The sequence below is a fragment of the Ranitomeya imitator genome, chromosome 1, assembly GCF_032444005.1.
Source record: "Ranitomeya imitator isolate aRanImi1 chromosome 1, aRanImi1.pri, whole genome shotgun sequence".
NCBI lineage: Eukaryota > Metazoa > Chordata > Amphibia > Anura > Dendrobatidae > Ranitomeya > Ranitomeya imitator.
Genome location: NC_091282.1, coordinates 375635331 through 375657836, shown reverse-complemented (window position 1 = coordinate 375657836; position 22506 = coordinate 375635331). Strand labels below are relative to the sequence as shown.

At 42.6% G+C, this 22506-nt stretch overlaps 1 protein-coding gene across 2 annotated transcripts in view; it reads right to left on the bottom strand.

Annotated features, from left to right (window-relative positions):
* Positions 1 to 779: 779 nt before the first annotated feature.
* The window catches only part of HOMEZ (homeobox and leucine zipper encoding), a 45208-nt gene continuing 23481 nt past the window's right edge, over positions 780 to 22506 (bottom strand). For both annotated transcript variants that reach the window (XM_069761816.1, XM_069761817.1), the window contains one exon: positions 780 to 3116. In XM_069761816.1, the coding sequence (XP_069617917.1) occupies positions 1431 to 3029 (1599 nt within the window). In that variant the 5' untranslated portion in view covers positions 3030 to 3116 and the 3' untranslated portion in view covers positions 780 to 1430. The remainder of the gene's footprint in view (positions 3117 to 22506) is intronic.

Here is a 22506-nt window from a genome sequence, read left to right as displayed (position 1 = left end):
TGACTCCTATGAGGAGGAGAATGTGTAGTCACCATCAGAAGATGACCAGCTCCACAGTGAGTATTTACAGTCGGCAGCCGCCACAAGCACCGATAACAGCTGATCGGCGGGGGTGTCAGGTCCCGACCGTTCAGACATTGATGACCTATCCTAGCGATAAGTCATCAATGCTAACGTAGAGGACAAGCTCTTTAAGACTCATGCACTTTGACAACATGCTGAGATTTGCTGTGACCAGTTTCTATTCTTTACCATAAACACACTACGATTGATGGATTTTCAAACTCACTCCTGCTGATGAGCCCAAGGTGCCACAAACATACATAGCGGCTCGATTTTATAGGAGGCTCTACATAGTACTGCTGCTCCTTCCATTCAAGTGAATGATACTGAGCTGCTTTACCAGGCACTGTCACTTGTAAGCAGGTACGGACTGGGGCTGAAATCACACAGGCACATATTGTCCCCATTCCCATGAACCAGATGGGATATATTACTAATATTACCATGGATGGAGGAAAGGAAGATTTTCTCCAAGACCAATATTTCTAATGATACCCGTGGCCTGCTGGGGTAAGTGATGGAGTCAGCAACTTTGTGCTCCATCACAACTCTTAACAGTTATGGGGTATCTTGAGAACACTGATTCTGTTACGTAGCAGACAAGGCAGCCCATGACCAGACAGGCCCTTCTGACATTTGCCAGAATTGCCAGATGGCCAGTCCGGCCCTGCTTGTAAGTACAGTACTGTTGTGTAAATAATAAAGGAAAGACAATGTTCAAAAGTACCGCTGCCCTTTATTTGCTGGTCTTCTAAAGGTCTACACACCACCAATCAAACATTGAAGGCTTATTAATGTTTATGTCCAAAAGGAAAACTTAGGCCCCGATTATTCAAGACTGGTGATTTTCTCACCAAACTTGATGAGGGGACATGGTGGCGTCAGATGCTCCTGATTCATGAAGAGATGAACTTTCATGAATCTGAGATGTCTGATAAGTGACGTGCTCCACACCAGATATCTTATTCCAATCATGGGCTGGAGTGAGAATTATGGCTTAGGGAGCACCACAGATTGTCATGAATTAGACAAGCTGTGGCGTAACGCCCCCACCACATCCCCATCCTGCCCGATCCATCTTGGCAGAACTGGGAGAAACTAGTGTTTCAACACCAAAAGTTATAACATTTTTAAAGCAATTTAAGGGAGAATTCAGGTGAAACTTTAATGAATCAGGGCCTGTAACTTTTGGGGAACGTAAATACAATTTATGTGCAATAGTCCTTAATAAGCAGAAAAAAAACTAAATTACATGTAAATAATAAATAAAAAAGGTGTACCAAAGTAAATTATAGGTAGAACATAATTTTCTTTTTTTAATTCAAATAGATCATTCCTCAGAAAAATATATGTTTGTAATCATTGCACTAGTCTTGAATTACAACAACTTCATCCTCATCCTCCTCCTCCAGATCATCTTCCTCTTCATCCAGACATACTTCAACTTCAAAAGGTTCTTTACATTTGTAACAAAACCAGTCTATTATCTCCTTTCGACTTAAACCAGATTTTATTATAAGTGAATGTAGGTCTTCCTCTTGTATACAATGGTGAGTTTCCCAGTATCTCTCTAGTATTTCATAGTTATTTTGGGGAGCAGACAGATTATGGTCCTGATAAAAATTATCTGAATGTGGAGAAGCTACCATTGTAGAAGTTGATTTTAATTTGCTACATGCAGATTTTGGTGTCCCTGAAGGAGTTGCATATATATTAGCATGTATTTCTGGAACTTTTTGCATAGGTTTTCCTGAGCATGGTTCTGTTAATTTAATTCCTGGGCTACCGGCCATAGAGTGTTCTGGTGATTTTAATAACACTTTACCTGCAGGCTGACTTTCTGTTTTCAGTGTTCCCAATTCAGGAGCCAATGTTACATCTCCAGCATGTTCTCCTGAGTTATGTTCACTCAATCTTCCATTCTGATTTACGTAACACTGTGGTTCATCCAACCATTTGGGGCGTTCATTGGTACTTTCACGGAACCACCTCAGCTGTCCATGTCTAAGTGCATAACGTGTATCTCCAAACCACTGGATGATATCTGCTCTTGGCAATCCAGTTATTTCCTCCAGTTGTTTGTAGTCTTCACGACGAGCCCATTGACACTGCAAAAAAAAGGATTTTAGTATTGCCAATTGTTCTTTGGTTTTCCGCTGTCGTCGTATAACTCGTGTGTAATAGTCTTCTTTGCAAAACCCTCCACTGTTCTCATTAGACCCATGAGCTTGCACTCCCTGCAAATCATAAATATGCCAAGATGAAGACAACATTTTATGGTCAGTGAGAGGAGAAAACCTAGATGAGTTCATTTCAGGCTCAGGCTTGACTTGGCTTATAAGTGCCAGTTTTGGTTCAGGAGTTATGTCAGTAGCTGTTTTACAATGTATATAAGTGCCTGGTGAGACATTGCTTGAGCTTTCCTTCATTTGGTCATTCATCAGCTCTGGGGTCCTTTGTTCAGTTCTCTCAGGTGTATTATTTAATCTCCGTTTCTTAGTTTCTGGGGCCACATCACAAGAAGAGTGTGGAAGTATCGCTTTCACTGCATCACGCTTTGGTGAAGGAGCTGAAGATTTTTCTAAATTCCTGAAACCAGATTTCTTGGCTACTGCAATCAAAGGCTTGAAATGTAACTGATCCTGATTGTAGACCAAACGTGAACGCGTCTCTTCAATTTCCTCCGAGGACCAGCTGATGCCACAGCGAATACGTTGTACCATAAACCAGGCTTTCACTTTTTCCATTTGTAGTCCATATCGTAAGCACAGCAAAGCAATTTCTGGCATTGTAGGATAAGGAAAGTAACTAAAAGTATGGATTAGCTGTGGGTGATCATCCAACTCACTGGTAAGCTCTGCCTGTGTCCAAATCAACTGAAGGTCATCAGAAATAGGAGGCAAGCACACAAGTCCTGGGGTGTCTTCTGGGTACACACCAGAGGCATTGGTGGCTGTGGGAGACATGGTCCAATTAGAAGGGTGGAATCATAAGGCAGGTTGTGATTTTCATTAGAACTGAATCTTGACCAATCTTCTTGCTCTTTGGATTTTCTACACAAGAAGAAAAAAGTATGTTAGATTGTTAAAAACAAAAGACCAACAGACTTTAATATTTTCCAACCAATGTCAATGAAATCCTATTGACTACAAGTAACGAATATGTTACATTCATCTATTTGATAAGTTGTAGTTAACGATTACTATTTTATTGGATTTGAGAAATAAAAATTAACAAATATGAATCTAGGCACTTAAGGCTATGTGCACACATTGCGGATTTGTTTGTGTATAATTCTGCGTGCATTCTACCTCTCTTGGCAGAAAACGCAGTTGAAATTCCGAGCGGATTTGATGCGGATTTTCATGCGGATTTGTAAGTTAAATAAAGATATATTATTTAAAAAAAGTGATGTAATTTCCTTGTTCAACCTCTTCAGCCAGATACCCTCATTAATATTAAATAAAGACACACCAACACAAATAAAGACACAGACACAGTCACCAGCCTATGTAGGAGCATTCACATAATTAATCTACATATGCTGTAACAAAACAGCAACTGTTATTAGGCTATGTCCCCACAGTCAGTAATCAGTAGCCCTTTGGATGAAGCACATGTTCACTGTGTCCACAGCGCTGCTGGCATTTGAACGCAGGTGTTCATTGAACCGTGCGGAATCACCGAGCCCAATACATGCTGTGATCTGTAAAGACGCACTGCATGTCCTTCTCTGCAGGGAAGTCTCGGGCGCCGATGCATGCATAGTGGACATGGGATTTCTTGAAATCCCATCCACTATGCCTTAACATCTAGCCGCTGCGGGTTAAATGCTGCAAATGTACGCAGCGTCCAACCCACAGTGTTTACTGACTGTGGGAACATACCCTCAGAAATCTGCGTGAAATGCAAAATCTGTTTATTTTTCAAAAAATTTAAAAAAAATAAATAAATTGCGTGGGCTCCGGCGTAATTTTCATAACCAGCAGAGGGAAAGCTGATGGCTGATGTTAATATTCTGGGAAGGAGCCAATAGTCATAAAGGTTCCCAGGATATTAATATCCGCTCACAAATGTTTGCATAGCCTTTACTGGCCAGTTTACAGGGGAACCCCCCCAAAAAAATTGACATGCGGACCCCCTATAAAATTGAACCAGCAAAGGTTATATAGACCGCTGCGGGCTGATATTAAAAGGCTGGGAAGGGGCCATGTACATTGGCACCCTCCCCAGGCTAAAAACATCACCTCTCAGCTGCCCCAGAAATGGTGTATCTTATAGATGCGCCAATTCTGGCACTTAGCCTCGCTATTCCCACTTGCCCTGTAGCAGTGGCAGGTGGGGTTATATTTGTGGGGTTGATATCACCTTTGTATTGTCAGGTGACATCAAGCCCATGGCTTAGTAATGGAGAAGCATCTATAAGATGCCTATCCATTACTTATCCTATAGTTATGTGGTAAATAAAGGCAGTCAGAATAAAGTCCTTTATTTGAAATAATCACACAGACTGCTTTATTAATCTTAATTTACCATACTTACTGCATCGCCTAAGCCCCGAATCACTGGATCTCCTGCAACAAAAATAAAATAATAAACCAACATAAATACTCTCTATCAGACGTAGTCCATTTACCGAGTGTCCCACGACGATCTCATGTGTAGAACAGTCATACCGGGGATGTGACCGCTCTACCCGCCTCCGGTGATACACTGCGGGAACGATTATCCTCTGTCAGTGTATCACTGAGAGTTCACCGGAGTTCGTGCTCTCACTCACAGCACCAGCGGTACCGCAAGTGACAGCACGAACTCCGGTGAACTCTCACGGCGACGAAGTGATACACAATGGGAGGGATTACCTCCTGTAAGTGTATCACTGGCGGCAGGGTAGAGCAGTCACATCTCCTGATGTGACTGTTCTACACGCGAGATCGTCGTGGGACACTCGTTATTAAATGGACTACGACGGAAAGGTAAGTATATGTTGTTGGGTTGTTGTTTTTTGCCGGAGACACAGACATCGGGGATTAGGAGTTTGAGTATGAATGTGTTTTTTTTTTGTTTTACAATTGAACACAGTCGGATGATGGGACTACTGTCGGCTCATGCTGTCAATGTTATATGTGAAAGCAGACCTAGCCGGATGGGAGTAGTCCCATGAGATGATGCCTAGCTACACACACACACACAGACACCCACACATATTCTCTGCTCACAGTCTCCGCCCACACACTCTTCCTCTTTCCTTTCTGCAGCGTTTTTGGCACGCAAATCCACAAATCTTTTCACCCATGCGGTTTAGCTGCAGATTTGACTGACTCAATGCAAGTCGATAGCTGCAGAAATGCTGCAGATCCACAAAAAGAATTGACATGCTGCAGAAAATAAAACACTGCAAATCAGTGCAGAATTTTTCCACAGCATGTCCACAGTGGTTTCCCATTGATTAACATTGCTTCGGCTACCCTTTGCGGATTTGGTGAAAAAACGCTGCGCTGGAAGTTTAAAAAGAACCTATCACGTCAGCTAATGCTAATAACCTGCAGATATAAAATTAATCTGAAGGTTAATAACAGAAAGGTGCTCAAGATCAAACAAACTTTTATTTCTTAAAGGAGCAGCCGGCTTTCAGTCATTCAGGTGTGCCGCCGCGGCTGTACGACTGAAAGACCTTAGCTCCCAGAAAGAAGAGTTTGTTTTCTCCCACGTGCAGCACTTTCAGTATGGTGGCAGAGCACCTTCCTATTGCTATTAACCTGCAGATTAACCCTATATATGTAGGTTAACAGAGTTATCCAATGTGACAGACTCACCTTAAATACAGACTTAAATAATTCATGTAAATATACAAATTCAATTAAAGGATCATCCATTACTTGGACAATCCCATCTAAAAGGGAAGTTATAATCAGAAAATTACCTATTCAAAATCAGATTTTTATGTTACGCTTATTTAAAAAAAAAAAAATAATATTTTTTATTTCCCTCTACAGACAATTACCAACTGCAAGAGATTTAAGAAAGGGTGCCTCCTATATGATTAAACAATGTAACTACAGAATGTACAGAGCACCCAATGCAGATATGTCATGCCATAGCCAGATACTAAGGGATACAATTATAATTGAAGTCCCTAAAAGGCACGCTGAAGATTGACAATCAATTAAAAAATGCCCATATTAGACCAACCTTGAAAGGAGGACGTGAAGTACAACCCCAACGTGTGTTTCACTATAATGCTTCCTCGGGGGCTTCAATTATAATTGTATCCCTTAGTATCTGGCTATGGCATGACATATCTGCATTGGGTGCTATGTACATTCTGTAGTTACATTGTTTAATCATATAGGAGGCACACTTTCTTAAACCTCTTGCAGTTGGTAATTGTGTGCAGGCTATTTTATACTTGTATTTATTATTTGCCTTTTTGCACACAAATGCACTGGTAGCCTATGGCCTGTTGTATATCAATATTATTTAATATTATCGGCTTAGCTGTTTATTAATTTTTTGATATGCCCTTTGGATTGTTTTGACCACCTACCGGACGTGTCACTTGGTGTCACTTTAACCCTGTTTATTGTTTTTCATGTATTTATCAAAATGATGATGAAATTAGTCTTTTTTAATTATAATCATCAATAAAATTTAAAATTTTAATTGCTCTGTGATCCATTTTTCTGCTTTGGGATATAATTATTTATTTATGGATGAGCTTATAATTTGAGCCCCCCTTTCTTCTTTCGGTTAAAGGTTTTCCACTACACCTAATCCAGCAGATGAACACCACGTGGAGTTTTCACATTTTAAAAAATGAGGGCCTGACATCACTGAAGTGGAATAACTGTCATGAGAATAGAAATAGTATAATTGGGACCGACATGTCTTCCACTACAGCTAACACAGCAGATATAGACCAACCATGACTGTTCAGTTTTCCACAAATTTCTGTTAATATCAGTAAATACAAAGTTGAAATATGGCATGATGTATCGTGTTGGTCACAGAAGTAAGAATTACCGTATTTCCCAGCGTATAAGATGACTTTTTGACCCCTAAAAATTGTCCCAAAAGTCAGGGGTCGTCTTATACGCCGGGTACGGCATGTGCAGGGAGCGATCCTGCATTTCGGCGTGTGGTTCCCAGGGTCTGGAGGAGAGGAGACTCTCCTTCAGGCCCTGGGATCCATATTCATGTAAAAAATAAAGAATAAAAATAAAAAACATGGATATACTCACCCTCGGACGGGCCCTGGATCACAGCGCTGCTAGCATTTCCCTCTGTTCCTTAGAATGCGGTGAGTGAAGGACCTTCAGTGACGTCGCGGTCAGTCTGTGACTATAACAAACATATGGGTGGCGTAGAACTGTCAGACCAGGTTCTGCAACCATACCTGGTCAAGAGGAAGACCAGGGCGTGGTATAAAAAGGTGGCAATCTACCTTATTCAAACTGCCACATATAACAGCTTTGTCCTGTATAAAAAATCCCAAGGACCACTTACGTTCCTGCACTTTCAGGAAAAAGTCAATGGCACCGGGGGAAGCCTTCGACTCTGAGGATTCCCGGAGACTTTCAGAACGCCATTTTCCTCACCCTGTCCCTGTCACTCCCACCCAAAGGTATCCTCAAAAAAGATGCCGAGTTTGCAGAAAGCATGGCTGACGGAGTGATCCCCGATTCTATTGCCCCACATGCCCATCCCAACCAGGCCTTTGTATCTCCCCCTGTTTTGAGACCTACCACACCACCTATAATTGTTAGGTTGAACAATTTAATAATAAAATGTTCACTTCACTTAAGTTGCCTACTCCTGGCCTAATGGATATTGATCAGGTGCGCACCAAAGAAATAAACATATAACAACACACAGTCATATGTAAACTCTCCATGATCAATCTATGGCCCAGCTGCAAGGGAAAAAGAGACTTTATTCAGTCAGAATACATGGTTACATATCCCCTGTAAGGGGGCTCGGTTAGCTCTAAAATGGGAGTGATCAGATGCATTCCATTGGTTAGTGGGTTGGGCAATGAGCAAGTCAATGGGTGGATCCATGAAGTCATCAGGGTGGGTTGGTCCATGAGGTCATCAAGGTGGGCGTCACTGTGGGTGGATCCATGAGGTGACCAGAGTGGGCGTCATCTTGGATACCAGCCAGGCAGCCACATGGCTCTCTGATACAGGAAATGGCAGCCATCTTTAGTGTCTTACTTTCATCTCAAAAACTTATGTAAGATCAAACAATACACGTTATGGGTCACTTCTCTCAATCTCTTATGGCTTGGGGTTAATTAAGTATTTGATCTTATGGCTCTCCTCAACAGTCCCCCCTAAATACTTTATTAACCCTTTTTTTATCTTGATCCCACCGTGGTTCCCTAACCCACCAGTGTTAAGTGTCACTATGACATCAGAGGCTTCATGACAATACAGATGCTATAGACACCAGAGAATGTGATCAATCTGAATCCTCCGAAAGGGATAGAGTGGTTTAGCCAATGTTTCTGAGTAACTTTCTGGGGCGGTGCTGGATTGCATGTTGCACACACAAGGCAGGAATTGCAGTATTTTTGGGTGACAGTAGAGATCCCAAGTGCCATGTAAGTCTTCCAAATCAGGTCAATCATCTGATTCTGGCCTCTGGGCGATACCGTGTGCCCATTCTGTCTCCGAGGAATACAGATTACGGGGTAGACAGAACTTTTTGTTCACCCTCCAGACTCCATCTTCATCCTTTTTTAGCTCCTCCTTCTTGTCATGGCTTCTTTTCATCATCCAATGTCTTGATGTAGATGGATAATCCTCATAAGAGAGCCTTTAGTCCCTTCTTCAGTGTTTTGTGACACGTACACCGCTGCTTTCTCTTTCCCAAATGGATCAGCAGCATAGGTTTTTACTGTTTTGTCAGCAAAGAAGTTCCTCCTTGCTTCTGGAGAATCCAATCTTCCGTAGAGCTTTGATCTTGATCACTGCAACCTCCGAACGTAGATCAAGAGCGGCCACAAGTTCTTGTATGGTAGCAGCATGTTTTACAGGAGTTCCACTGGACGTTAGGTATCCTCTGGCTGCCCAGATACTGCCGAAGTCATGAGCCACTCCGAAAGCATATCTTGAATCCGTGTAGAGGTTGACCACCTTCTCCGTTGCTTCCTGACAAGCCAACGTCAAAGCTTTAAGTTCCGCTTCTTGTGCAGACATGTGCGGTGGTAGTGATCCAGCTGAGATGACCTGGTCATGTGTAACCACGGCATATCCCGTATGGAACCTTCCCGTTTCATCTGCAAATCTGGAACCATCAGTGAGGAACGTCAGGTCAGCATGTGGGAATGGGTCTTCAGACACGTTTTTCTTGGAGGCTACTTCTTTCTGCATTTGTTCAAGACAGTCATGATCCTCCTTTGAGTGTGTAGAGGCATCTTCTCCGAGAGCATGAGCATCATCATCCACATCCCCCCTGGAAAGAGGAAGCAGCATGGACAGTTTGAAGATGCTGCAGCGGACAAGAGTGACATTATCCGGAACCAACAGCGAATATTGTAGTCTCATATGACGCTGCACGAACAGATGCTTAGGGTTGCAGGAATAGCAATTATGTCGTGTGGAGCCATTAAGAGAACTGGATGTCCTCAGATGATATCAGAATTTGGGATTCCAAAAGCTGGTGCAGACTGTATGGCCTGTTTAAGAGCGTAGAAAGCTTCCACGGATTTGGTACATAGTGGAAACGCTGATGTCTTGAGGTCTTTGTACAATGGCTGCATCAGCTTTGAGGCATCTGGAATCCTTTGGCGACAATAAGTGATAGGTCAGCCAGCTCATCCGAGGCCCATGTCTTGGGTTCTTGGCAGAACTCAACACCAGAGTCCCATGTCTTGTCACTGGCAAGTGAGTCATCATTGAACACGATATCCATAACAGGCCAATATGCATCGACTGCTTTAAGATTTGACAGGGAAATTAGATCTTGCCACGTAGCTGGGTAAGTACTTTGGATTTGAAGCATGCTTCTGTAGAAAGGCATCGGCTGTTTTTCTGGATCTGGAGCTTGGTACAACAGAGTAGCAGCTTGCTGGGGTGTAAACTTGACGTAGAGGGTGGGCTCCTCAGACATGAGCATTGGCACTGTTGGTGGTGACACCTGAGGCGGGAGTAGAGATGGCACCGGAATTGTCAAGGTCTCAATTTGCTCACTAATATTCGCATACTCTAAAATGCGAGTTATTGCTGCATGAAGTTGTTGAGCACTAACGTCTGGATGAATAGGGTCAAAAGTAGGGGTCACAGCGTGTATGATCATTCTACATGGAAGATTGCCAGCTTTAGTCACCACTATGTCCCCAACAGCTATCTGACCATGTGACTCAACAATGATTTGACTGTCAGCTTGAATAGTCGCCCCTCCTGCTTACACTATAGCTCTAGCTACACCTCCATTATGCTCTAACCGAGAATTGGCAGCTTTAACAATAGCGTCTGTTTCCATTGTCGTTATGTCACCCTTTCCCACCACTAACAAGGGTCCCTCAGGAAGTTCTCTTTAGAATCTCAGGTTTGAGTCATCTCCCCCGTCTTATTGTTTGTTTGGTGTTTGTTATCTTGATAGAGATATAAATATCTATAGAAAGATGGAGAAATTAATGCAGTTCTGCCGTATTGGCACTAAGCCAAATTCAGATGGCAAGTTAGACCCGTGTACATTAGTAGCGACTCGTGAAGGGAAGAGTCATGTTAAACAATGTAAAAAGCTTATGAAGTTGTGTGGAATGCCAGAAGGGGAAGGTTACAGCCCCTGGAGTGGAAGATTGTCTTGAAAGAAAGAAAAGGTATCCTAGAAGATAATGGATTGTTGTCTACTGCTAGGGCATGGGAGAGAGTCTCTGAAAGTCTGTATAGAGAAAATTGGGTAGAAGAGGAAAGGAATAAAAAGGGCAGAGTTTTGAGTTATGTGTATTACAAAAATATATCCTGTGAGGGGCCACCACCTTATAATGGTGGCCCAGAGCCATGTGCTAACCCTGACGGCGGCCATCTTGTAAATGGCAAATTTGTTAGTGCTGACGGCGGCCATCTTGTGAATGGCAAATTTGTTAGTGCTGACGGCGGCCATCTTGTGAATGGCAAATTTGTTAGTGCTGACGGCGGCCATCTTGTGAATGGCAAATTTGTTAGTGCTGACGGCGGCCATCTTGTGAATGGCAAATTTGTTAGTGCTGACGGCAGCCATTTTGTGAATGGTAAATTTGTTAATGCTGGTAGCATCCATTTTGTGAATGGTAAATTTGTTAATGCTGGTAGTAGCCATTTTGTGAATGGTAAATTTGTTAATGCTGGTAGCATCCATTTTGTGGATGGTAAATTTGTTAATGATGGTAGGATCCATTTTGTGGATGGTAAATTTGTTAATGCTGGTAGCAGCCATTTTATGGATGGCAAATGTGTTCATGCTGGCGGCGGCCATTCTGTGGATGGCAAATGTAATTCTGACGGTAGCCATTTTCTGGATGGCAAATGTGCTGCTCCTGGTGGTGAACATCTTAGACTAAGGCTATACACCACATCACCAAAGCCTTGTTACCCAGTAATGACCACTAACGGCCAATACTATTTTCCTTTGGGAAGTGAACAAGCTTTACCCATGTATCCTGTCTCAGTGGTTTCCAATGGGGCACCGAACCTTTCCCCTATCTAGCAATGCTCCCGCCTGGATCGTCCTCGGCACCGACCCTTTCTACTGTCACTTCCACTGCCAATTTAGCCGCACACCCACTGTTGTGAATTCTGTGGCCAAGCTCCCTCCTGTGGTCGTGAGTGGTACTTCGGCTGGTTCTGTCTATGAGCTTCCTTTGGTGGATGAGAGTGGTACTGCGGCTTCTGAGTTTCCTTCCTCAGGTGATGAGGTTAAGTCGTTAGGTGCTGCTCTATTTAACTCCACCTAGTGCTTTGATCCTGGCCTCCAGTCAATGTTCTAGTATTGGTCTTGCTTCCTCCTGGATCATTCCTGTGGCCAGTCTGTCCTGCATAAGCTAAGTTTTGCTTGTGTTATTTTTGTTTGCTATTTTTTTCTGTCCAGCTTGCTTTGTTGGTTTTTCTTGCTTGCTGGAAGCTCTGAGACGCAGAGGGAGCACCTCCGTACCGTTAGTCGGTGCGGAGGGTCTTTTTGCCCCTCTGCGTGGTTGTTTGTAGGTTTTTGTGTTGACCGCAAAGCTATCTTTCCTATCCTCGGTCTATTCAGTAAGTCGGGCCTCACTTTGCTAAATCTATTTCATCTCTGTGTTTGTGTTTTCATCTTTACTCACAGTCATTATATGTGGGGGGCTGCCTTTTCCTTTGGGGAGTTTCTCTGAGGCAAGGTAGGCTTATTTTTCTATCTTCAGGGCTGGTTAGTTTCTCAGGCTGTGCCGAGTTGCATAGGGAGCATTAGGCGCAATCCACGGCTACCTCTGGTGTTGTGTGATAGGATTGGGGATTGCGGTCAGCGGAGTTCCCACGTCTCAGAGCTCGTCCTATGTTTTTGGTAATTGTCAGGTCACTTTGTGTGCTCTGAACTTCAATGTCCATTGTGGTTCTTAATTACCTGTTCACAACAACCCACACAAGATGCTCCAAGCAATGGCCTCTCCTCCCAACGCTTCCACTACAATAGCACTCTCACACAGTCTACCTAACCCTATACCCGGTACCTCACAGGCTCTCTTGCAGCCAAGTGCACACCTGTATGGGACGGTGGCAACTGTATCAAGGGGGGCTCAATCTGGGAGGGGGATGTCAATAGCACAGGAAGCACAAAGGGGAGGGAATGTTGGCAACCTGTTTTCGAAAAAGAACTTCCTGAGGGACCCTTGTTAGTGGTGGGAAAGGGTGACATAACGACAATGGAAACAGACGCTATTGTTAAAGCTGCCAGTTTGTTTGTTTTTTCAATAATTTTTATTTTCTGCTTAGTGGCCCCAGTAGAACAATTTTGAACAATTGATAAAGAATATTTTAATTAGTAGATCACCTTTTACCCCATTTCACAATTAATTCCAGAACTTGATCAATCCCATGCCAAACTACTATCCCAACAAATTCTCATCCACGTACCCACGTCTGTACGCTCTAGAGTGTGGACCCCACAAATGTTCTTGCAAAGTCAGGTCATGCGAAAATTCTAGGACTCGATCAATCCCATACCAAACTACTAATCCAACAAATTCTCGTCAACGTTCCCACGTCAATAAGCGTTAGAATGTGGACCCCAGAAATTATCTTGAAAAGTGAGATCATCTGAAAATGAGTTCTAGGACTTGATTACTCACAAACATTTTTGACCATTTATCTAACTGACTGTTTTTACGACTGTCTTGCTACACAAAACTTTGGCTTCCATCTATATTACTTATATTTATGTTGATGATACGGGCATGATCATTTTATTGTAGGATTTCTAAAAAATTAGGAAGTTCTGTACTTATACACTATGGGCTTTACTTTATGGTTCTTGCCGTACCTCTGGTACCAGACAATAATTTCTATAGAGAACTGGTTGCTTTGTGCATATAGCGGTTCTGACCTTGGCGGGTGGGAGCTTGCTATGGTGTACCACGTCTATTGGCACATTCGTCTCTCATATAGGGATTGATGGAGCTAAAAGGACGTTGTATGACCAGTCTCTGAAAAAGTCTGCCATTCTAGCCCTGATGGTGTTCTTTCATCTTTGGAACAAAGTCCGCTTTGCCACATAGTTGGCTGCATTTTCCTACACATTTTGCCCTTCATTCCAGTACAGTTTACTCTTCCTGCTACAATATACGCAAATGCGGGACAACTGTTTTGTTAGGCTACGTTCACATTGGCGTTCCGCCAATGTGCGTCGCTGTTGCACCGGCGACGCAGCGGCGACGCGCCCCTATGTTTAACATAGGGGACGCGTGCGTTTTTTGGGTGGAGTTTTTTGACACTTGCGTCGTTTTCGACGCTAGCGTCGGACGCAAGAAAATGCAACAAGTTGCATTTTCTGTGCGTCCGATTTTGGTCAAAAAACGACGCATGCGTCGCAAAACGCGCGCGTTTTTGCGTGCGTTTTTGCGTGCGTCGCGCGTTGCGTCGCCGACGCAGGGCGGCGCAACGCTAGTGTGAACGTAGCCTTAGCAAGACCAATTTTATAGTCAGCCAATGTGTTTTAGGAGCATGCCTCCCTCTGAGTAATAATTCCTGGAAGGATTTTCTTTTTTGTTCAATGTCTCTAGAAGCTTTGAATGGGTCTTGGATCTTCAATTTCAAATAAAGCCAAATTTGTCACATTGTGCCACTTTCTGTCCAAGCCCTGCCATTTGTCCAAACAGAACTTTTTGACTACATATAGGCTATCGCTGCGCTCATAATAAAGTGGGTAACGAATTGTGTGGTCCACTTTTTGATGTTATTTCTGAAAAAAGTGAGACATTCAGGTCTAAAACAAGGTTTTCGTGGAAAAAAATGAATTTTTTCAATATGACGACCTAATGTTATCAAACTCTGTGTCTGAACTGGATGGACAAATGTCTTTTTTCGGCCTTACTAACTATGTTACTATGAACAATATTGTATCATACAATTATTAGGTTCTGTAGAAGGACGTAGATCTGGGTATTTATTATGATGGAATATAGGCTGAACTGGATGGACAAATGTCTTTTTTCGGCCTTACTAACTATGTTACTATGTTACTATGTAACATAGTAACATAGTTAGTAAGGCCGAAAAAAGACATTTGTCCATCCAGTTCAGCCTATATTCCATCATAATAAATCCCCAGATCTACGTCCTTCTACAGAACCTAATTGTATGATACAATATTGTTCTGCTCCAGGAAGACATCCAGGCCTCTCTTGAACCCCTCGACTGAGTTCGCCATCACCACCTCCTCAGGCAAGCAATTCCAGATTCTCACTGCCCTAACAGTAAAGAATCCTCTTCTATGTTGGTGGAAAAACCTTCTCTCCTCCAGACGCAAAGAATGCCCCCTTGTGCCCGTCACCTTCCTTGGTATAAACAGATCCTCAGCGAGATATTTGTATTGTCCCCTTATATACTTATACATGGTTATTAGATCGCCCCTCAGTCGTCTTTTTTCTAGACTAAATAATCCTAATTTCGCTAATCTATCTGGGTATTGTAGTTCTCCCATCCCCTTTATTAATTTTGTTGCCCTCCTTTGTACTCTCTCTAGTTCCATTATATCCTTCCTGAGCACCGGTGCCCAAAACTGGACACAGTACTCCATGTGCGGTCTAACTAGGGATTTGTACAGAGGCAGTATAATGCTCTCATCATGTGTATCCAGACCTCTTTTAATGCACCCCATGATCCTGTTTGCCTTGGCAGCTGCTGCCTGGCACTGGCTGCTCCAGGTAAGTTTATCATTAACTAGGATCCCCAAGTCCTTCTCCCTGTCAGATTTACCCAGTGGTTTCCCATTCAGTGTGTAATGGTGACATTGATTCCTTCTTCCCATGTGTATAACCTTACATTTATCATTGTTAAACCTCATCTGCCACCTTTCAGCCCAAGTTTCCAACTTATCCAGATCCATCTGTAGCAGAATACTATCTTCTCTTGTATTAACTGCTTTACATAGTTTTGTATCATCTGCAAATATCGATATTTTACTGTGTAAACCTTCTACCAGATCATTAATGAATATGTTGAAGAGAACAGGTCCCAATACTGACCCCTGCGGTACCCCACTGGTCACAGCGACCCAGTTAGAGACTATACCATTTATAACCACCCTCTGCTTTCTATCACTAAGCCAGTTACTAACCCATTTACACACAATTTCCCCCAGACCAAGCATTCTCATTTTGTGTACCAACCTCTTGTGCGGCACGGTATCAAACGCTTTGGAAAAATCGAGATATACCACGTCCAATGACTCACCGTGGTCCAGCCTATAGCTTACCTCTTCATAAAAACTGATTAGATTGGTTTGACAGGAGCGATTTCTCATAAACCCATGCTGATATGGAGTTAAACAGTTATTCTCATTGAGATAATCCAGAATAACATCCCTCAGAAACCCTTCAAATATTTTACCAACAATAGAGGTTAGACTTACTGGCCTATAATTTCCAGGTTCACTTTTAGAGCCCTTTTTGAATATTGGCACCACATTTGCTATGCGCCAATCCTGCGGAACAGACCCTGTCGCTATAGAGTCCCTAAAAATAAGAAATAATGGTTTATCTATTACATTACTTAGTTCTCTTAGTACTCGTGGGTGTATGCCATCCGGACCCGGAGATTTATCTATTTTAATCTTATTTAGCCGGTTTCGCACCTCTTCTTGGGTTAGATTGGTGACCCTTAATATAGGGTTTTCATTGTTTATTGGGATTTCACCTAGCATTTCATTTTCCACCGTGAATACCGTGGAGAAGAAGGTGTTTAATATGTTAGCTTTTTCCTCGTCATCTACAACCATTCTTTCCTCACTATTTTTTAAGGGGCCTACATTTTCAGTTTTTATTCTTTTACTATTGATATAGTTGAAGAACAGTTTGGGATTAGTTTTACTCTCCTTAGCAATGTGCTTCTCTGTTTCCTTTTTGGCAGCTTTAATTAGTTTTTTAGATAAAGTATTTTTCTCCCTATAGTTTTTTAGAGCTTCAATGGTGCCATCCTGCTTTAGTAGTGCAAATGCTTTCTTTTTACTGTTAATTGCCTGTCTTACTTCTTTGTTTAGCCACATTGGGTTTTTCCTATTTCTAGTCCTTTTATTCCCACAAGGTATAAACCGCTTACATGTGGGTTCAAATTGCTCAATATACCCCTGATTAAAATCTTTGAGGGGTGTAGTTTCCAAAATCAGGTCCGTTGTGGGGGGTTTCTGCTGTTAGGCACATCTACAAACCCAAAATGGCGTCCGCTCTCACAATTAAGAGATTAAAAAGTCAAACGGCGCTCCTTCCCTTCCGAGCTCCGCAGTGCACCGAAACAGAGGTTTACCCCCACATACGGGGTATCGACATACTCAGGACAAATTGCACAACAACATTTGGGGTCCAATTTGTCTTGCTACCCTTGAGAAAATAAAAAATTGGGGGTGAAAAGATCATTTTTGTAAAAAAAGAATTATTTTTAATTTTTTCGGCTCTACGTTATAAACTTCTGTGAAGCACATGGGGGTTCAAAGTGCTCACTACACATGTAGATAAGTTCCTTAAGGGGTCTAGTTTCCAAAATGGTGTTACTTGTGGGGGGTTTCCACTGTTTAGGCACACCAGGGGCTCTGCAAACGCAACATGGCGTCCGATCTCAATTCCAGCCAATTCTGCATTGAAAAAGTCAAACGGCACTCCTTCACTTCCAAGTTCTGCAGTGCGCCCAAAAAGTGGTTTACCCCCACATATGGGGTATTGGTGCATTCAGGAGAAATTGCATAACAAAATTTATGGTTACATTTCTGTTTTTACACATGTGAAAATAAAAAAAATGGTTCTGAATTAAGATGTTTGCAAAAAAAAGTTAAATGTTCATTTTTTCCTTCCACATTGTTTCAGTTCCTGTGAAGCACGTAAAGGGTTAATAAACTTCTTGAATGTGGTTTTGAGAACCTTCAGGGGTGTAGTTTTTAGAATGGTGTCACACTTCGTTATTTTCTATCATATAGACCCCTCAAAATGACTTCAAATGTGATGTGGTCCCTAAAAAAAAAATGGTGTTGTAAAAATGAGAAATTGCTGGTCAACTTTTAACCCTTATAACTCCCTAACAAAAAACAAATTTTGTTTCCAAAATTGTGCTGATGTAAAGTAGACATGTGGGAAATGTTATTTATTAACTATTTTTCGTGACATATCTCTCTGATTTAAGGGCATAAAAATACAAAGTTTGAAAATTGCAAAATTTTAAAAATTTTCGCCATATTTCCGCTTTTTTCATAAATAATCGCAAGTAATATCGAAGAAATGTTACCACTAACATGAAGTACAATATGTCACGAAAAAACCATTTCAGAATCAGCGGGATCCGTTGTAGCGTTCCAGAGGTATAACCTCAAAGTGACAGTGGTCAGAATTCTAAAAATTGTCTCGGTCATTAAGTACCAAATTGGCTCTGTCACTAAGGGGTTAAAAGTGTCCCGGGGATGATAGATTCCCTTTAAGGGTATGTGCACACATTGCGGTTTTTGATGCGTTTCCGCTGCGTTTTTGGACGAGCGGAATTGCCTCAAATCCGCAGTGCCCATGCTGTGGTAAAAAAAAGTTCGGATTTGCAGCATTTTTTTTACCGCACATGTCAATTCTTTGTGCAGAACTGCAGCGTTTCTGCACCCATTGACTTCCATTGTGTCAGGCCAATCCGCAGCAATCCTACGGGAGGTGGAGCCGCATATTCATTACTGTAATGAGCGGTACCATGTGACCCCTCAGTACAGGAAGAAGCTGGGGCGTCGGGGAACCAGGGACGTGCAGGGACGCGCCCGGAGCAGGTGAGTATTATTAGACAGCCCCTGCTCCCCTCTCCCCTGCCGACCCCTGGGTATGACTCGCGTGTAAGCCGTGGGGGGGACTTTCAGCCCAAAAAAATGGGCTGAAAATCTCAGCTTATACTCGAGTATATAAGGTATCTATGGATATACCTATGAATATATCCATAGATATATCCATAGATATATTTATAGATATATCTATAGATACGTAGATCTAACTATTCATATATCTATCTACATCTATCCATAGATATATCTATTGATATATCTATAGATAGATATATGAATACATCTATCTATAGATCTATCTATCTCATTCCTTCTATCTGTAGATAGAAGGAATGAGATAGATAATAGATAGATCGATAGATATTATTTATAGACCTATCTGTCTGTTTGTCTGTAATGGACTGTGGGTTGGACAAATGTAAAAGAGGAGGTTGGACAAAAAATGACATCACAAATCTTTTTTTTTTTTTTTGTTCAATAATACCGTAGATCTTTATTTAGCTTTCAAAAACGCATACAAAAAACGCACACAAAAAAGCGCTGTTTTTTACCTGTTTTCTGCCAAGAGGTGCACATTCTGTGCAGAAAATTCCAGACAAATCTGCAACGTGTGCATATACCCTAAATATCTTCTGCTTTCTGCCATCATCTCAGCCACTGATGGGCACTATCCCTGCACTCTCAGTGCTGATCACGTGACATTGGATGCCTCCTGTGCGGAGGTCATGTCAACTTCCGGGCTCTGGAAGTTGACATTGCATCACAAACGTGTGACCCAGCCTCCCTGAGCCTCACCATGATTGAGTGGGCGGTGCTTCACCGCATGTCACAGCTCAGTTGCTAGAGCATGCTGGGATAGGTAGAGAGATCCCATGAGTTGAGGTGCTCCTGTGAGGATGAGGTCACAGGACGGGGAGGGACCTCTCTCCAGTGCAGACCTGATAAAAGGAAGTCGCCTTGTGCTGTGGCTGCTGAAGGTCAGGTCTTTTTGGTGATCTGGCTATCCTGGCTCCGCTCACCAAAGAGAGCCGGCTCTTTCAGATGCAAAATGGATCCCTATGAAATATGTGTTCACAATAAGTGAACACCTATTTAAGCTAAGGTTAATGAGGCACAAATCCTGCCCACCCATTGCCAAAACTCCGCCTACTTGCTGATAACCAATTAAATTGATGAGTGAGCCGCTTTTGGTTCGGGTGGGCAGAATTTTATGCCCAGGGAGAGTCATCCAGAGAATTCAGTGGCTCTCACTGGGGTGCCGGCTCCCATCATACACAGCAGGGAGCTGGCTTTTTGGTACCGGATCGTTCGCGAACGACCCATCACTAACAGGGGGGGGCTGAATGGGGCTGTTTGGAGAGGAGAATGAGGTATCTTTTTTGACATAAGATTCAGTGTGAGGGGTCTGAGATGTATTTTTGGGGCGAGGAAACAAGGATAATGTTACTACATTGGGGCTGAGACTAGAGTGCAATTTGCGTTCATCCTCACTTCTCTCCAACATGGCTTAGTTCTATGTAACGATTTGTATAGTTCATTGGTCTACATTTATATGCATACATATATGTATAGCCTTCTTTTTGTTAACTTATTTATACATGTGTTTTAATAAAACTATTTTGGGTACTACAAGTTAAATTTTTATTTCTAGAATTAGAAAAGCTTGGTGTGACATTACTAAAAAGTAACTGCCTGTTGGATCTGTATGAGGATGTGTTAACACATAATGATTTGTTGGGGAAACTATCTTCAAAGACCTCACCAGCCACTAAATCGTCAGAAGTTGCCATCACAACAATGAGGTGTGGGACTGGAGCGGCTCCAACAAAAGGTGGGTGAACACGGCGGACAAGTATAAGGTCATGTGCACACGTTTAGTATTTGGTGAGTTTTTTACCTCCGTACATTTGTGCCACATTTGGCTTACCTCAGTACATGTAAAGGTACTGTCACACTAGACGATATCGCTAGCGATCCGTGACGTTGCAGCGTCCTCGCTAGCGATATCGTCCAGTGTGACAGGCAGCAGCGATCAGGCCCCTGCTGGGAGATCGCTGGTCGGGGAAGAAAGTCCAGAACTTTATTTCGTCGCTGGACTCCCCGCAGACATCGCTGAATCGGCGTGTGTGACACCGATTCAGCGATGTCTTTGCTGGTAACCAGGATAAACATCGGGTAACTAAGCGCAGGGCCGCGCTTAGTAACCCGATGTTTACCCTGGTTACCATCCTAAAAGTAAAAAAACAAACACTACATACTTACCTACCGCTGTCTGTCCTCCAGCGCTGTGCTCTGCTCTCCTCCTGTACTGGCTGTGAGCGTCGGTCAGCCGGAAAGCAGAGCGGTGACGTCACCGCTCTGCTTTCTGGCTGCCCGGCGCTCACAGCCAGACCAGAGAAGCAGAGCGCCGAGGACAGACGGCTGTAGGTAAGTATGTAGTGTTTGTTTTTTTACTTTTAGGATGGTAACCAGGGTAAACATCGGGTTACTAAGCGCGGCCCTGCGCTTAGTTACCCGATGTTTACCCTGGTTACCGGGGACCTCAGGATCGTTGGTCGCTGGAGAGCTGTCTGTGTGACAGCTCTCCAGCGACCAAACAGCGACGCTGCAGCGATCCGGATCGTTGTCGGTATCGCTGCAGCGTCGCTATGTGTGAGGGTACCTTAAGCCAAAACCAGATAAATACAGAAGTGGTGTCATGTTTCTATTATACTTTTCCTCTGACTGTCCCCCTCCTGATTTTGGCTTACAAATACTGATGTAAAACACTGACTAAAATACTGAACGTGTGAACGTGGCTTTAAACTATGATTGAAGACCTTATGTTTGTAACTCCAGTTCTGGGGGAAAATAAAAAGATGCCAAAACATGATACTGTCTTATGCAACCAATTAGGTGCCAAAGGTCCCAGCAGTGTTTCTCTGTATATCCTAGCCTTTTTTCAAGGGACTTCAGTTGCCGAGGGTATAACTACCAGTGCCGCCAGTGTTCTATAAGACTGGCTCTGCCAGAGATCGCACTACGTATTTTACAGAGGGGTAAATATATTCCTCTTAGCAATTTTTATGAGTATTTTTAGCCAAGGAGAAGGACATAATTTGTAGTAACTCAAATCTATAGTACAAAGATGAGTGTACATCTACATACATATATACATACATCAGACCAGGACAAAGTTTGGCCTGCAGTCCCTATAGGCTGTATCATGCGGCCGCCCTCCTCCGCATGGCATACAGGATTGCCAACGGTCCAGAAATTCTAAGACAGTCAATAAAAATATGGCACTTTTAAGAATATGATAAGAATACAGTAACCAGAGCCACCATGGGTTTGTAGCAAACAGGTTATGCATGATTAATCTAATTTCCATCTATGATGGAATCACTGACTGGGTGGATCAGGGAAATGCGGTTGATATAGTGTATCGCGACTTCAGCAAAGCATTTCATAAAGTATCTCATACTATCCTTATTGAAAAAATGACCAAGTATGCGGTTGACAAAGCTACGGATAGGTGGATTTATAACTGGCTCAGTGATTGTACGCAAGCAGTAGTAATAAATGGTTGCACATCCAATTGGAAGAGTGTTTCAAGTGCGGTACCACAAGGCTCTGTTCTGGCCCCAGCATTTTTTATAAATGCTCTAAATAAGGTAACTGAAGGTAAACTAGTCAAATCTGGAGACTATGCAAAGCTAGGAGGCATAGCTAACACTAGAGAAGACAGAGAAAGGATTCAGAAGGATCTAGATAAGCTTGAACAATGGGCAGTGACTAACAATGGTATTTAAGAGAAAAATGCAAGATTCTAAATTTGGGCAAGAAAAACAAAAATTACATCTACAGAATGGGAGGAATATAAATAAGCAACAGCACATGTGAAAAAGAATTGGGTATAATAATAGATACAGACTGCACAGGAGTCAACAGTGTGATGCAGCAGCAGAAAAGGCAAACACAGTTCTATGATGTTTT